The sequence below is a fragment of the Pipistrellus hanaki genome (genome assembly GCF_964339955.1).
Source record: "Pipistrellus hanaki genome assembly, chromosome: 2".
Taxonomy (NCBI): domain Eukaryota; kingdom Metazoa; phylum Chordata; class Mammalia; order Chiroptera; family Vespertilionidae; genus Pipistrellus; species Pipistrellus hanaki.
In genome coordinates, this window is record NC_140504.1 from 176,872,369 (window position 1) to 176,889,105 (window position 16,737).

At 45.7% G+C, this 16,737-nt stretch overlaps 1 protein-coding gene across 2 annotated transcripts; it reads right to left on the bottom strand.

The window, feature by feature from the left end:
* Positions 1-2,118: 2,118 nt before the first annotated feature.
* UTP11 (UTP11 small subunit processome component) lies at positions 2,119-16,222 on the bottom strand. Of its 2 annotated transcripts, none has more exons than XM_084873290.1 (9): positions 16,019-16,222; positions 12,919-13,380; positions 8,655-8,716; positions 7,091-7,193; positions 6,593-6,706; positions 5,997-6,090; positions 5,770-5,900; positions 3,088-3,198; positions 2,119-2,378 (listed from the first exon to the last, which is right to left on the bottom strand). In XM_084873290.1, the coding sequence occupies exons 2-9, from the start codon at positions 12,979-12,981 to the stop codon at positions 2,295-2,297; spliced, it is 762 nt and encodes a 253-aa protein (XP_084729416.1). In that variant the 5' UTR covers positions 12,982-13,380; positions 16,019-16,222; the 3' UTR covers positions 2,119-2,294. The 2 variants fall into 2 exon arrangements, with proteins under 2 accessions (XP_084729416.1, XP_084729417.1); XM_084873291.1 differs by having other exon boundaries at positions 12,919-13,277; positions 16,019-16,077.
* Positions 16,223-16,737: the final 515 nt, after the last annotated feature.

The window sequence follows — 16,737 nt, forward strand, 5'->3', positions numbered from 1 at the left end:
CTGCAGGCTGCCCACATTCCCCCTGGCACACACAGCCACAGCAGCAGGCCAAGAGCCCAAACCAGCCTCGGGCCTGGAGGGGTGGGTCCTAAGGAAGCAAGCAAAGGGCCAGGGCCCAGGGTCTCACTCAACACCAAACCCATCGGAACGCCAGCCTCCTGGAGGCTGGAGCCTGTGTCTTGGGTTTGTGACAAAGGACAGCCAATCTCTTCCTTTAGAATCCTTGAGCCTGAGACAGCCCTCCATGTGACAGCAACTCCAGACACCTCACTCTATCCCCTACGATTATGGTTACTTCCAGCCCGGAATGTATGCTAGTCCAGGAGGATGGGCTTCCAGCTCCTCCTGGCCTGTGCACATGCCTTTCTGAGCACCACTGGGTACCTACGTATCATGTAGGGGCTTTTGTGTGAGGGTAACCTCCGTGTGTGAGACCCAGTGGCCAGTTCCTGTGCCAGAGGGTGCTTCGTGCGTGACCCTGTTCATGAGGCCTGAGCAGTCTGCGCCTGGTGCCATTTGTTAACGCGAGAGCCTGTGAGGGGCATGTGCCTCGGTGTGGGCAAGCACTTAAGGAGAAGGCATTTACGGTAAACACCCTGCCATCCTCACCCTCCTGACCAGCAGAGGCAGGAAGGGATTGCTAATTGATCTGCTCACTCCTCTGTCCAACACCTATGCAGCGAGCTCCTTCCCTGGCCAGGATTCCAGTCTCTCTGTCATAAGTCTATCAACATTTGCTTAGCTCACCAGACGGGAGTTCACTCTAAGACTGGGAAGCACTTCCTAAAGGCAAAAGCTTCTATTGCCCCGGCCCTTCTTCCTATCGCCCAGGGCCCCCAGATCTCAGCCCCACTGGGAACGCATGAGGCTTCCTTTCAGGCTTTGTACGGGAACCAGCAGTTATGGCAGCCTAACTTTTAACTCCTTTTTTTTCTGATCCTTAAAATTCACGCATAGCTGTTCCCCCTCGAGGGAACGAGTTGTAAGCAAGCCTCCCAGAATCCTGCTCTTCCCTCATTTCCCCTGAGCATGCTCAGTTCTGCCCTAAGGGCTTTGGCCCACCGTCCCTATATGGGCAGGGTGGGACTCTGGTAAGAGAAGGAAGCTACCACACAACCTAGGGTCCATCTCTCCACATTGCTTAAGGGCTGTTCCAAGCCATGTACAGCCTAAGACTCATGAGTTGGCCAGGAGCACAGAGGGCAGGACCGGAGAGCTGGATCTGTACTGATTTGAGCTTCAATAGAGAAGAGGGTTCCTAGTTCCAAGGATTGCTATCTGCAGCTGTAAGAAAAAATTCCTCCTTGGCTAACTAATAAAGCCATACACCCAATAAATGCAGAATGAACAGAGAGTAAAAATCAGTCTATCCTCTGGGTAAAACATTATGTAAACAGTAAAAATAAGATTTAATTTTTTCTGTGAGTATATATTGCATTGCTGTTTTAAAATTTAGTGATGTAACAAATGGGTAAGAGCAGATGATTTAAGTGAAAAAACTAAAATTACCAAAAAATCTAGTGTACACCTCCACAAAATGGAGGTGATAAGGCAGAATGTTCACACCGTTCCCCTCCACCGCTGTCCGAGCTCCAGCACTTTAAGTATGCAGCAGTTACTTATTGTTCTTGAATAAGTATTAGGACTAGAATGAACTCATTTATTTCCCAAACTTGCTGTAATGAGATACATAGGAAACGGTTAAAGGGTTAAGCCTCGGACTGACCTGCTGGCAAAGTCGTAAACAAGTCCCAGCTTGGAGGGCACAGACCTCTAAGCATAATTAAGCTTGATCTTGTAACTGCTCCCTAGATCTTTCCTGGGTATCTAGTGGGCTGTGGGAGGGGCAGCAGTGAAACAACAACATTGTAGATTACCTTGTTTGTCCCTGATTATAAATAAAGCCTCAGCTTTGCAGTCTGGATGTGTTGTGGCCTCAGCCAGGCACAGAAGATGCACCTAGACCCAGCTTTTCTCTTTGTCCATTATTTCTCCATCTTCCGTCACCCCCGCTCAGGCTCCCGTACCCTTGGCTGTGCTGGCAAGGCACAGAGATATATAACTTTCCTAACTTGAAAAAAGTCATTATATAAAAATAAGACTAATTTCACAACCCAAAACCGAAAGAAGGAAAAGGAGCATTGATGCTGTTTATATCAAATGTCAGATCTGCCATAAATTATAATTACAAACAGGAACACCATCTCGTTTATAGGAATGGAAGGTGAAGTTACTGGGGGGAAGGACACAGGACATCTTTTCCATTTGGAATGACGAGGCTTATCTCTAACACGTCAACGTTTCCGGCGACTCTGAAATTTGTAAATAGCAGGGGAGTTCACCGTTTCTTTCTTCACCTTCACCTTCCGAGTCTTATCCTGTAAAAGAGTAAAAGGTTACCAGTACACAGCAGGAGAGGCTTTTGTAAAACAGGAAGGTTCATAACTACCTGTTAGGAAACCCCTCATTCTGCCCTTGTCAGCGTGCAGGAGAGACGAGCCCCACCCTAAGGCAACCCCAGGAGGCACGAATCAACTTCCCTGCTGGGCACCTAACTCCGGTACTAGCGTGCAGAGATTCTTGGGAAAACTGGGAAGGTACTCAAATCATTTTTTGGGGGGGGTTAGGGCTTCTTCCTTCACAAACCCCAGTTGAGAGAAAGGCACAACTCAATGATCTGCAAAGCTGAAGAATTTGACATTTAGAGGAATCATAATATGAAAGGCGCATCTTATATCCCTCAGCTCTGTTATTTATCTACACAATGTTGCCTATTTTTAAACACCAATGAGAAGCACGCACTGTTTTGTTAACCTGTTTAAATGTTAAAGATAGCTGCTCATAAGCTATAAAGTTCACATGCTACCCGATCCTACCCTTTGCTGTTCCAGAGCACTGACTAATAAGCCTCTTATTACCTTCTTAATCAAGGCACATTTCAACACTGTCAGAGTAGCAGACACTGGCTCAAACCGCTGCCCCTGAGGGGCAGACATTTTCGCCGGGGTTGATTTACACACCGCTGAAATCCAGCCTCAGTTAAGACCCTCACGGGGGGGGGGGGGCCTAAGGCTCCTCTCTCCTCACCAGAAGATCTTTGCGTGTTTGAATTTTCTGTGCAATAATGAACAATTTCCTCTCGCGTTCAATCCGCTGTGTCAGGAAGTTATACTGCTTTTGCCTTTCTTTAGCCATCCGCTGCAGAGGAAACACACACATGTTCAATAAAACACTTATCAGGACAAAAAATAAATAAGAAACTGTTTCTTAATCCACGTAAGCCCCAATGCGTAAATGGTTTTACCAACTCTCTTCTTACACCAGAATAAATGCCACTGCATGTTACTAACAAGTAAGGGTACTATGAAGTTGTCCATTTTAGGAACATCACATCTTTTTTTATAAATATATTTTATTGATTTTTTTACGAGAGGAAGGGAGAGGCATAGAGAGTTAGAAACATCGATGAGAGAGAAACATCAAACAGCTGCCTCCTGCACACGCCCTACTGAGTATGTGCCTGCAACCAAGGTACATGCCCTTGACCGGAATCGAACCTGGGACCCTTCAGTCCGAAGGCCAAACCCGTTAGGGCGGAACATCACATCCTGAGCTGAACTTCCATAACCTTGGAGACTTGCCCAGGACACGTGGCTCACCTAGAGCAGTCAGGACTGTCCCAGTCACGGTCCTCAGGAATCTTTCCACTACTACACAGCTGCTTCAACCTTCATGTGAGTGTCCGGTTACTAAGGTGATGCAGAATGAGCCAGAACTGGAAAGTCTCACACAGTGAGCAGGGAAAGAGAAGGGCACCAGGCAGGGTACTGTTGCCGGAGAACCGCAGCTCGGAGAGCAGGCGTTTGTCAGCGGAGGCAGACCTGAGAATTCCCACTGCAGCTGATGCCTCCAACACCAGCATTCTTCAATTTGGGGGAACTGTAAACCTCCAAGAAACTGAGGACAGCTTTGGGCTATTTCTTGAAATAAATGTGTGTGCAAATTTGTAGGGCTCTTCTCTCATGGAACCTCAGTTGAGAAAGGTAGAACTTTTTATTTTTCTTAAATTTTTTTAAATGTTTTTACTTATTTCAGAGAGAGAGAAGGAAGAGAAACATCAATGTGAGAAAGAAACACTGGTCAGCTGCCTCCTGCACGACCCCCAGTGGGGATCAAGCCCACAACCCAGGAATGTGCCCTGACTGGGGATGGAGCCGGCAACCTTCTGCTGCATAGGATGACACTCAACCAACCGAGCCACAGCAGGCAGGATAAAAAAGGCAGAACGAGCCGAAACCGGTTTGGCTCAGTGGTAGAGCGTCGGTCTGCGGACTGAAAGGTCCCGGGTTCGATTCAGGTCAAGGGCATGTACCTTGGTTGCGGGCACATCCCCAGTAGGGAGTGTGCAAGAGGCAGCTGGTCGATGTTTCTCTCTCATCGACGTTTCTAGCTCTGTCTCTCTCTCCCTTCCTCTCTGTAAAAAATCAATAAGATATATATTTAAAAAAAAGAAAAAAAAAGAAAGGCAGAACGAAATGATCTAAATGTGTATACACGTAGATACCTATTTGCTCAAAATGTCAGTGGAAAGAGGGTGTTCAGACTGCACTGCCCACCCCTTCCAATTTAGACTGAGCGTTCCTTTGCAATCCACTCACAGCAGTCTCTTAAAAATAATTTTCCTTCAAACACAACCATCAAAAGAAACACGACTACACAAAAATGGTGAGATCCAAACTTTCCCAATTTCTCAAAAGTTATGTTAGTGAACTCTTCTACTCAGGAATGTGGCACTCTCATCTCCTTAGGGACTCCACAATACATGTACTGGAAAAGCATCAGTGACACAGCTAATTGAAAATACAACTAATTGGCAAACAGGGTCATCGCGAGAACACTAGTCAGACGGCTCCTCAGCTGGAAGTGTTATCTGCATGGAGGGGAATATTGCTGGGCCTCAGACTTAAACAATTGCCTGATTCTAGCGTAGTCTCACAGCAGTGGCTTCAGACAGCTTTTGTTTTCACTTTATTGCACCGACTGTCAAATTTATGGGATTACCCAATATAGTCAAACTAATTAGGGGTATTTATATTACTAAGGCAAGTTTAGTTGCCTCTGAGCTAGAGAAACTGCTGTGAAATTAAACATTGGAAGCAAAGCTGATGCAGAATAAATGATTCAAATCAAAACAGAACAGCTGTCTGACTAAAACACATTGACAGCATTTTTTTTTTTTTTCTAAATGAATCAGTCAGAAGTGAGAGTTCAACTCCAGAAGGCTTTGAGAAAAGCATGTCTTCTGCACAAACCCAGTTACGGTGATGGAAAGCACCATAAGGAAGAGTCAATACAAAATTTTGGTACAAATGCATAATATGGAAGACTTTTTGATACATGTGATTCGCTGCTAAAGGTTCAATATCAGACCCCTTCATCTTCAATGCCCTCTCCTTTCTCTGTATTTTAAAACTGTTGGAACCTGTTACAAGCCTTAAAAGCACAAAGCCCAGAGTCAGCGCTAGAATTCAAATGAAGGTCAAAAGGCCAAAACCTATGCTCCTGACCACTAGGCTACCCATCCTCCATTCTGAGAAATCTAGGAACTCTCCTCCACTCCCATCCCCATCATCAAACCCTCCTTCCACTTCTCTAAGGAAACTTGATGTATTTTCCACAAATAATTATTTTAAATTTGGTGACAAAAAAAAAAAAAAAGGAATCTAGATTCCCCCTAATTCAGACCCAAAGAAAAATGGGGTAAATTACCTTAAGTCGAGTCTGATGAGTAATTCCTTTCACTTTCTCCTTCTGCAAGGTCTCGATGGTGGGTCTATTAAAGACTCTGTCCACTAACTCCGGGGCAGTTCGCAGGTGAGTTGCAATATCAAACTGTTCAACTAAAAGTCAAGACAATCCTTAAAACACTGTCTCTAACGCGAAACAACACAGAAAAAAATGCTAGACTCTCCCAGGAACCTTCAAACATTTCATACCTTCCTTTTTAGTGTCGAAAAAGAACACATGCTTATTCTGTTGCTTCCCCTGGAAATCCAGCAGATGGAGCTCTGATTTCAGTCTTTCAATTTTCTAGAATACAGAATATGGTCTCATTTTACATTGGGCTCTTACAGGGTATCAGAAAGGAATTTGCAAAAGTTTAAACCATTTCACATCATTATCACCAACCAGAAAAAAGAAAAAAGAAAAAAAAAACCTGCTTCATTCTTTTAAAGGAAAGGACCAGTAAAATTTATCAAGCACCAACCACACGTCAGGCTTGGCATAATCCAAAACTCACTTAATCCTTACAACAAACCTATGAGATAGAAATGAGGAAAGAGCTTCATAGAGGTAAATTTGTCCATAATCTTGGGACCAAATGGTAGAGCCAGAATTCAAAATGAGTCTGTCTCATTCCCCACATTAAGCCCTTTCCACTCTACCATGCTTCTAAATCACTTTCACAATTAAGCAAGCATACTTCGAGACTGTAAATGCCAGAAACAATCAACATAACATTTTGGTTGAGGGATTTCTATTTTTCTTAACCAACAAAAACACATCGGAACAAAGAGTTTTCGGTTGTTACCTTAGCTTCCGCAACCCTTTTCATTTCTATATACTTGACATCCTGAGTTCTCATCAGTTTCAGCTGTTCTGGAGTTACTTCCTCTTTAGTCTCCGGGATAACATGAACGCCATCCTAAAATCCAAATTTTAAAGACACATTCCCTATTAGATTAAAATCATTTCTAAGTTGCTGATATAGTTCACGGTTGGAACAAAGACAACCTAAAGCTTTACGTAACAGCATTTCCATGCACCAGGCCCTCGAGGTGCCTGGTCAGTTTAGCACATCCAGTCATCCGCTCTTCTAACGGCTCCAGGCAGAAGAGAACTCAGAGCCAGGGGCAGAAATGCTTGCTGCTCATGAAGGGGCAGTTTTGCCCTGGATACTGGCCAACAGCAGCACCTGGACAACTAACAGAGGCTAAAGGCCAAGATTCCTTCTCTCCACCTCCTTCCCCAACCTTACTTCCTTATTGAGTCGGAGCTCAAAACACTAACTGATCCATTAGTCACCCACCTGGAGTTTAACTCGAGTCATTTTATAGTAGAATTCATCTGGATTTTTCTCCAGAGCTTTCTTTCGAAGAGCTCTGAGGTATTCTTGCTTTTTCCGGTAGTCACTGAAAAGGAGGTTAAACAAGGTTCGTACCAAAAAAGAAAAAAAACAACAATAACACAACAAGCAAACTTTACAAGCAGCTAAAGTTCGCACAAAATGAAACTCAAAAAACCAAAGAAAAAGAAAACAAGGCCAAAGCAATGACTACATTTGATCCACACGCCACTGTCACTGATGTTGAGCTCCTGTCTCTGCAGGTCCTCTCCTGGTCCAATCTTACCTGAAATGAACTGTCCTACCTCACATATGTTTTTAGTGCCATTTATATCATTACTAGGAGAGACCAAACAAAGCACAAATTAAAACTGGGTTCTGGCTGAAACCGGTTTGGCTCAGTGGTAGAGTGTCGGTCTGCGGACTGAAGGGTCCCGGGTTCAATTCCGGTCAAGGGCATGTACATTAGTGGCGGGCATATCCCCGGTAGGGGGTGTGCAAGAGGCAGCTGGTCGATGTTTCTCTCTCATTGACGTTTCTATTGTAGCTCTCTCTCTCTCTCTCTCTTCCTCTCCGTAAAAAATCAATAACATATATATTTTTTAAAATAAATAAAACTGGGTTCTGATTCAAGCTTTGGGCACCAAGTGACCAAATAAGATGCAGAAATTACACAATGCATTAGAGCAAAGTAACCAGAATCACGGATTCTGGAGCCAGACACCCTGGGTTCAAACTGTGACTCCACCACTTCTGGCTGAGTAATCTTGGGTAAGTTAGTTAACCACTCAGTGTCCCCACTGAATCTGTAAATGATACGCTAACAGTAATATCCCAGAAGGCTGTTGGGAGGAATGAGTGTCAAAGTTGTAATTCCCCTGGAGCACTGCCTGCCCGGTAGCAGCCCTCCATTATTATTATTGGCCTTAAACACTCCGAGACCCAGAGCCACCCATCACCCTCTGTCTGTGCCAGGAGCATAAAAAAGACTTCAGCTAACAAATAATCATAAAGTATTCTGCAAATAAAGTGCAAACGAAGAAGAAGAATGGGGATAATTGTTTTGTAAAATGTTTTCAGAGTTCATTATCACCCACGCTCAGGCTCATGAACCCATCTTTCACATCTCTTCATTCCGCACCACACACATGGTGATGTAAGAGACTCAGCAACTGGAATTTTAGATTTTATCTTGCACTTCAAGAAAAGGGAGTGAGAAAAGACTCAGCTTTTGGCTCGAACACCAAGGCAAGGGCAAATCAAAGCCACTATGAGAAAATGATCTGTAGCAACACAATAAAAATTTAAAAAAAAAAAACTCACAATGCCACTACAGTTAAATAAATAACGCTCTGCAAAACAAAGACAGAAGTTTAGGGTCACAGACAAGTCTCTGACAGGCTGCCAGACTTGGGCCACTTTATCAATGGCAGGAAATTATCCCGTTGGACACTCAGGCAATTCAACTGCAGCGCAGGGAGGCTGGGAGCTTTCTTGGCAGCACCTCTGCCAGAAAGACGGAACTCACTTTGCACGGAGTTTGTAATCTTTCTTTTTCTCCAGCAGGCCCAGATGTTTTCGGAATCCAGGCTAGGAAACAAAAGAAGAAAAAGGGTTACGTTTCCTCACAACATGATGGGAACCAGCATCTCTGGGGCGCTCAGTCAATCCATGTCCTTGGAGCCAACCTGCTACCCTCTTCCCTCCCCTCCCCCGACTGGGCTCTGCCTCAGGATGAGGGGAGCTGTGCAGGCGCCAGAGAGGTCACAAGCACCGCCGTAGTAGGCGTCCTGGCCTATTAAGGACAGAGCAAGGCAACAATGACTCGGCACTAAGCAAGCAGTTGCCAGTTGTACTAAAATTACTACAGACTTAATCCAAGGGCTTAAAAAATACTATGAGGGGAAAATATAGTAACGGGCAACTGTGGTAGGAGAGCTAAATTTAGAGACTGGAGAATTGGATTCAAATCCAAGCTTTACCTCTTAACAATTTGTGACCTTGGGCAAATCACTTAACTTCTCTGAGCTGCTGTTTCCCAACTATAAAATGAAAATAACAGTATCTATTTCTCGTGGTTATCATAAGGATTCCATAAGCCTCTGGAAGTGGTGGTGTCAGCACATGGCTTGGCACATGACAGGTGCCCAGCATATGTTTACTGTTATTATTATTCCTTCAATACAAAGTATGAGAGAAAACCAAGCATGACAGAATATACTTTCTGTGACACAGAACTTGGACAGCACAAAAGGTACAAGGATTATATCTTCCTATTATCTTTCTACAAGCTACCATTTGTTGAGCATTTAATATAATCAGGGTCTCAACTAGATGCTTTTGCATAGAGTATCCTAACCGGCCACACTTATTAGGTACTTACTCTGTTACAGAGCAATCTGCTATGCTCAGCAAGTATGAGCACATTTAATCCCCACAATTATCGTGGAAAATGGGTAAAACAAAGAAATGGTTATCCCAGTATTCCAAAGGGGAGGAAGGTTTAGAGAATGATTTGCGGAAGAACAGAACTAGTAAGTGGCAAAGCTAAATTAGAATCCATCCTATCTGGGCGACAGTCTGTACTCTTCCTCTCCCCACTGGACTGCATCCTTTTCTGCTCTAAACAATCTTAACTCTTTTTTTTTTTAAAGAGAATTTTTATGAGCTTTTTGAGCTAAACTGATGACGTATACAGGGAAGCAAGACATCAAATGCTCCCTTATCTCAACTTTTGAGGAACCGCATATACTTCTCCAATGTTTAAACTGTATATTAATTTTTAATAGTCACCTTTCTCACCTATTATCTTTGAAGTGATACAATAAAAAATTCAATATTTAAAAATAATACCCAAAACCTCTCTGAATAATTTTCATTTTAATGACAGCATATAAAGAAGACTGACAGAGCCAAAATCAGTCTGGCTCAGTGGATAGAGCATCAGCCTGCGGACTGAAAGGGCATGTAACTTGGTTGCAGGCACATCCAGTCAAGGGCATGTAACTTGGTTGCAGGCACGTCCCCGGTAGAGGGTGTGCAAGAGGCAGCTGATCGATGTTTCTCTCTCATTGATGTTTCTAACTCTCTATCTCTCTCCCTTCTCTCTGTAAAAAATCAATAAAGTATATTTTTTAAAAAATAAATAAATAAGAAGACTGACAGAGAGTAGAGAAAGAAAACTCAAGGGTCAAATGGGCAACATCATGAGGCAGAAATCTTGAAAGCTCCATGTCACTTGAATGTATATCGGCATTATAGAAAAAATTCTGGCACTGCATCTGAGATAGTTCAGATAATTACACTCCCCCATCCATACAGAATATCTTCAATAGCTCTCCACTGCCTCCATGAAGAATCAATAGGATAAAGTCCAAACTTGACCCAAATAGGAACTGCTCCTGTCAATGTGTTTACCAACCTTTACAGCTGGCCTTCTCCACACCTCTCCCACAAAGACCCTCTATTCCTATTCAGACATAGCCTTGTCTTATTCATCACCTGCCTTGAAAGCCCTCTGTCTCCTCTGCTAATCTAAACCAACTACTTACAACTATGACTCTAGACACACTACTCAATCTCTCTAAGCATCAGATGCCTCATTCGTAAAATGAGGACCGCATCCCCCGAATAGGGATGCTGTAGGATTATCAGATAATCCTTGTACAGCATGTTGGGCTGTACCTAACATACAGTCAGTGCTAACGAAGTGACAGCTACTATCATTGCCTTTCAAGCCCAACAAGTTTCATCATGATGCTTTCTCTCATCATCTCTACTCTTCCCACTCAAATTCCTCAGCTGGCATTTTTTATGTCCACCTCTTATAAAACTGCCTCTTTCTTCAACTTTTAGTAGCCTCTGGATTCAAAACACTTGGTCTGATTACTTTGCCACTTGCCAACTGCAGCTGTATGTCTTTGGGCAAATTACTTACCCTCTCTAAACCTTAGTATCCTCAGCTGCAAATGTGAAAACACAACAGAACCACTTCCACACACTGCTGGGAGTTACGTAAACGAGGTAATGAGAGGACAGCATTTTGCACTTTGTCTGGCTCAGGCACACAGTAAGCACTTCTAACTATTATTACTTTTAGCTAGATCTACACACAGGTCCAAACAAGGTGGCAAATTACACTATTGCTCCCAGCATACCACGGAGCACACACCAAGTAAACAATAAATGTCTGAGAAATGCGATTAAGCGGGAAAACTGAACTGTGGTTAAGCGGTCTTAGTTCCATTCCATCAGCTGGCCACATAACTTTAGGCACGTCCATCTCCCTCTTTTCTCATCTGTAAAATGAAGCTAGCCCAGATATCTCTAAGGGCCTTTCTGACTTGGATTATGGGATTCCCACAATTGGTCCTGCAGGCGTAAAAGTGGAATAAATTAATTCTGAAAACATTCATCGATTTTCTACTCACCTCCCCCACAACACACACACCCTCCAGAGAAGTCCTACAAATGTTTATTCAGCCTGAATTTGGTGTTTGTGACTGGGCACATCACTTTATTAAATCCCTCCCTCCCCCGCTGACACCGGACAGTTTATTGTGAAAAGCAATATGGGGGGGGGGGGGGGGGGACAGACTGGGGTGAACAGGACCAGAACCCATCTGGGGGATTTAGCTGGATATCAGGCATTTCTCCACGTGTTTAGAGGCAACACCTTCATGGATAAATCCCCCAGAGGGCTCGGCGGGTGAGTAGAGGCTCCTTAGGCCTCGGGCTCGATGTCCATGGTGGGAAAGCGGCGGTTGTACCTGCACACAGGCACGCTATTCGGGCCCACAAGGAACTTCTCCAAGTTCCAGGCCAAGCTGTAGCGGCACGTGCGAGATCAGGTGATGAACTTGGGGTTGTCACTGGGTGTGGGCAGAGCCTCGTGCAGGCAAAGAGGGGGTACGCCTGCACTGAGTTCACCTCGCACTTCTCGAAGAGTGTGAAGTTGGGCTCGAACCTGCCATCAGGCCTGACACACTTGAGGGAATTCAGGATCTCTTCATTCTAGGCGTTCTCCTGATGCCTGAACTGATAGCATGGGAAGCCCAGCACGACCAGGCCCCGCGGCCCGAGGCGCCTGCAGCTCATCTGGGTGAGGCCACGGTTCTCAATGAGAGCACCTTGCCCCGCTGGGAGCCCAGGCTCCCCGGCTCCCCGCCGGCCCCGTGTGCACGGAGTGTGGGGCCGTCCCCAGCAGAGCGGCGCACAAGGCGTGGGGATTGCAGAATAGGAAGCGCTGGGGACAGGAACCTGGGCACGTCACTTTAGCTTTCTGGGCCTCAGTTTCCTCATTTGTATAATGGGGGTGGGAAACACCAACATTACAGGGTGAGACATAAACAAAAAGCCCACGGTGATGACACTACATTCATAACATTGGTCGGTTATCTTCGGTCAGAGCCCCTCTACGCAGGGAGCAGAGCTGAGCACCTTTCGATCAGGGTGCCAGTTCCAGCCGGGCACTTACTGGCTGTGTGAGCTTTGACTTCAAGTTCCGCAGAGGTCAAGCCCTTTGCACACACAGTACCCCGATTAATTATCTCATTTAAAACTTGCAACATAGCTTTAATTATCCCCGTGCTCTCCCCAAAAAAAGAACGACAGGCCCCGTCCCGCGAAGCCAAGAGGCCCCGCCCCAGCCACGCCGGCGTCATTACCATGTATTTGCATTTATTTACACGCAGTGTCTGCGTACTGACCCGGCCCCGCGAGCAAAGAGGGGGTTGAGGTGAGAGAAGCACATGGGACCAGAGCCGGCGCTCGTGGGTCCTGTGCGGTCTTACCTGGCTTCGCTCTCGGTGCTCCCGCTGTCGGGACTTCGCTGCTTTCCGAAAAGCCGCCGACATGTCTGCTCACGCCTGGGAAAACTCAGTAGACAACGCCGGCGCCGCACCACCTCCGTCTCCGGGTCCACTGAACCGACAGGAAACGGGCCTACCCGGAACGGTTTAGGACCGCCCACTCTCTCTCCACAGCCTATGCGGCGCCTGCTTTTCCGGAAGTACGTCCTTTAGCAAAGGCGTCCACCACAGGCTGCTTCTGGGAAATGTAGTCTAGTCTCGTGACGTGATCAGAGGCAGTTCCTATTCGCCAGAGCATGTCCACGTGTACCTCGCCTTCGCGCTCGGCTCCGCGTTGGCACCTGGGAACACGTGTCTGGCACTGCCCTCGGCCGAGCAGGGCCTGGAGTTTGCGCATGCGCAGTTACCTGCGGCTGTATCACCCGGTGCATTTAAAGCCAGGAGCTGTGAATTTTACAGTGTACTGGGAAAGAGCACTCCATAGAGAGACAACAGACTCTAAAATCATGTCTGACTCTGCTTTGTGACTGTTGACAAGTCACTTGGCTTTAATGAGCATCATTTTTCTCATCCATAAAACAATACTAGCATGCACTGCTTGCCTCAGAGGGCGATCAAGGAGCTCACAGTTGAATGGAGGAGTCATACTACAGCAATAGTTTTAAAGTTATGAGCCTTATCCCCTCAAGAGAATGGCTGTTTGGCAGAATGAGTGTCAGAAGCAGTACAATGTAAATGATTAGGACCATGAACCATGGAAGTGTGTTCTGATCCTAACTGCTGCCAATCAAGACAAAGTTAACTTCATTCAACCTTGGTCTCCCCACCTGTAAAATTAAGGCAATGATACTCTACCCACAGGATGGTTGGGAGGATTAAATGAAATGATATGTTTAAAATGCTGTGTTCATGCATATAAGCCTAACCAGTGGTCACAGACAACAGGGGGTTGAGGGCATGCGTGGGGAGGGGTTTGGGATGGGAATGGGGGGATAAGGACAAATATGTGTCCATAATCAATAAAGAAATTTAAATAATAAATAAAATGCTGTGTTCAGCCCAGTTTGGGTCAGTGGATAGAGAATCCACTAGCATGTGCATGGCCAACATGTCCAGTGTTTGTGGGGAGGTTAGCATGTACAATATGTGTGGTGGGGGCCCTCCATCCCCAGTAGGGGATGTGCAGCAGGCTGATCAATGATTCTCTCTCATCATTGATGTTTCTATTTCTCTTTCCCTCTCCCTTCCTCTCTGAAATCAATTTAAAAAATTTTTTTTTAGCCAGGACTGGTTTGGCTCAGTGGATAGAGCGTCGGCCTGCAGACTGAAGGGTCCCGGGTTCGATTCCGGTTAAGGGCATGTACCTTGGTTACGGGCACATCCCCAGTGGGGGGTGTGCAGGAGGCAGCTGGTCGATGATTCTCTCTCGTTGATGTTTCTAACTCTCTATCCCTCTCTCTTCCTCTCTGTGAAAAATCAATAAAATATATTTAATAAATAAATAAATAAAATAAATAAATAAATAAATAAATTTTTTTAATGCTATGTTCACAATCAAGTAGAGCTATTATTGTTGTTACTATTACTAAACCTAACTGTAAGGACAGGGAGTGTTGGGCACAGCAGAGCCCTCATGAGGGATTTGATTTCTTTTCCATCACGTAAAGCTAGCCTTCAGTGAGTTCTGAAATTGCACCCATTTCACACGACAGGGCTCACTCTTCCAGCTGAAGAGCTCTAGGGAAATCCTCTCCTCTGTCCTTGGAGGCATGAAAAACCTCAAAGTAGCCAGGACCGATTTGGCTCAGTGGATAGAGCGTTGGCCTGCAGACTGAGGAGTCCTGGGTTCGATTCCGGTCAGGGGCATGTGCCTTGGTTGTGGGCACACCCCCAGTGGGGGGTTTGCGGGAGGCAGCTGATCGATGTTTCTGACTCTCTGTCCCTCTTCCTTCCTCTCTGTAAAAAAATAAAATAAAATAAAATAAAATAAAATAAAATAAAATAAAAACCTCAAAGTAGCTGAGATCTGCAGCGTAAAAAGTTTTTTTCTGCATCTGAGTCTGAACCTTGCCCAATTAGTGCTACATGCATTCACAAATTTCTATCTCATTTGTTATTGAAAGACAAGGCCCCTCATACTTTTCCAGCCTCATCTTTAAAAACATATATATATATATTGTTGATTTCAGAAAGGAAGAGGGAGAGGGAGAGATAGAAACATCAATGATGCCGAAACCGGTTTGGCTCAGTGGTAGAGCGTCGGTCTGTGGACTGAAAGGTCCCAGGTTCGATTCCGGTCAGGGGCATGTACACTGGTTGCGGGCACATCCCCAGTAGGGGGTGTGCAAGAGGCAGCTCATCGATGTTTCTCTCTCATCGACGTTTCTAGCTCTCTATCCCTCTCTCCTCCTCTCTGTAAAAAATCAATAAAATATATTTAAAAAAAAATAAAAGATGTCAACACATTTAAAAAAAAAAAAAGAAAGAAAGAAAAAGAAACATCAATGATGAGAGAGAATCATTGATTGGCTGCCTCTTGCACGCCCCCTACTGGGGATCAAGCCCACAACCCAGGCATATGTCCTTGACCGGAATCAAACCTGGAACCTTTCAGTCCCCAGGCCATATTCACTGAGCCAAACTAGTGAGGGCTCCAGCCTCATCTTGATTAAGAAGCCCAGCCATCAGGCAGAGTGACCAAGTGGCATTCCCAGTCCCTCCTGCCATTCCCTCTGAAAAAGGCATTGAGAGATGGGTCTACCCAGGAGAAGGCAGCTCAGCTCACTGAAAGGGGGAAGGAACCCCAGGCAGCCCACAGGGTAAGAATGAGCAATACACCCAAAGAAGGAAAGAAGTTTTCTCTCTGGGGGAAGGAGGGCTTGTGGTTACAAGCATCAGAGGATGATTCAGCACCCAGAGGAAACCACGAGCGGCCTGTCAGTCATCACCCAAGACCTCCTTTTAAAAGCTCTTCCAAGGTGAGAGAATAGCTGTGAACCCCTGAGCAAGCCCCCTTCCCCCACAAGATAAGCACGGGTGTGTGGGGACCTCCTGAGTGGCGGAAAGGCTCGATCTCACTTACCCAAGGCTAGTTGTTCCACACTCAGGCTCTGCTTCCAGTCCCAGCTCAGACACACCTGTTCCCCGAAGAGGGGGGAGGGGGGAAAGACTGACGAGAAACAGGAACAGGGAGTCCGTGTGGCTGATCCCTAGAGCTCTCTAGGGCACGTCCTCCAGGTCTTCGGAAATAGAGCAGGCGGGGAAATGTGAGCCCACTTGGGGAGCTGGAAATGGAGAAGGGAACCAGAGGGGCATTTATAGTGTAGGCAGCAGGAACAACAATGATAAACAGCCCCATGCCCTACACCAGTTCCCCTTCCAAAGGTTGGGCCAAGTCAGAAATCTCCTAGCTTTTTCTAGCCTCTAGACTCCAAGTCCGGCAGCACAACCTTAATGACTTGATCATGAAACATTGAGTATTGAATACCTACTGTGTGCTCTCACCCAATCCTCACGAGAATGCTGTGAGGCAGGAAGGCAGCCGCTCTTAACAGATAAGGAGATGGAGGCTTGAAGAGATTAAATGACTGCAGAGTGTAACAGTCAGGCTCTTGAAGGGAACCTAAGTTTTGTCACCCTGAAGCTGCCTTTTGGGGGATATTTAAGCTGTTTATTAAGAAACAAAAGACTTGCCGGCACCGGTTTGGCTCAGTGGATAGAGCGTCAGCCTGTGGACTGAAAGGTCCCAGGTTCAATTCTGGTCAAGGGCATGTACCTTGGTTGCAGGCACATCCCCAGTGG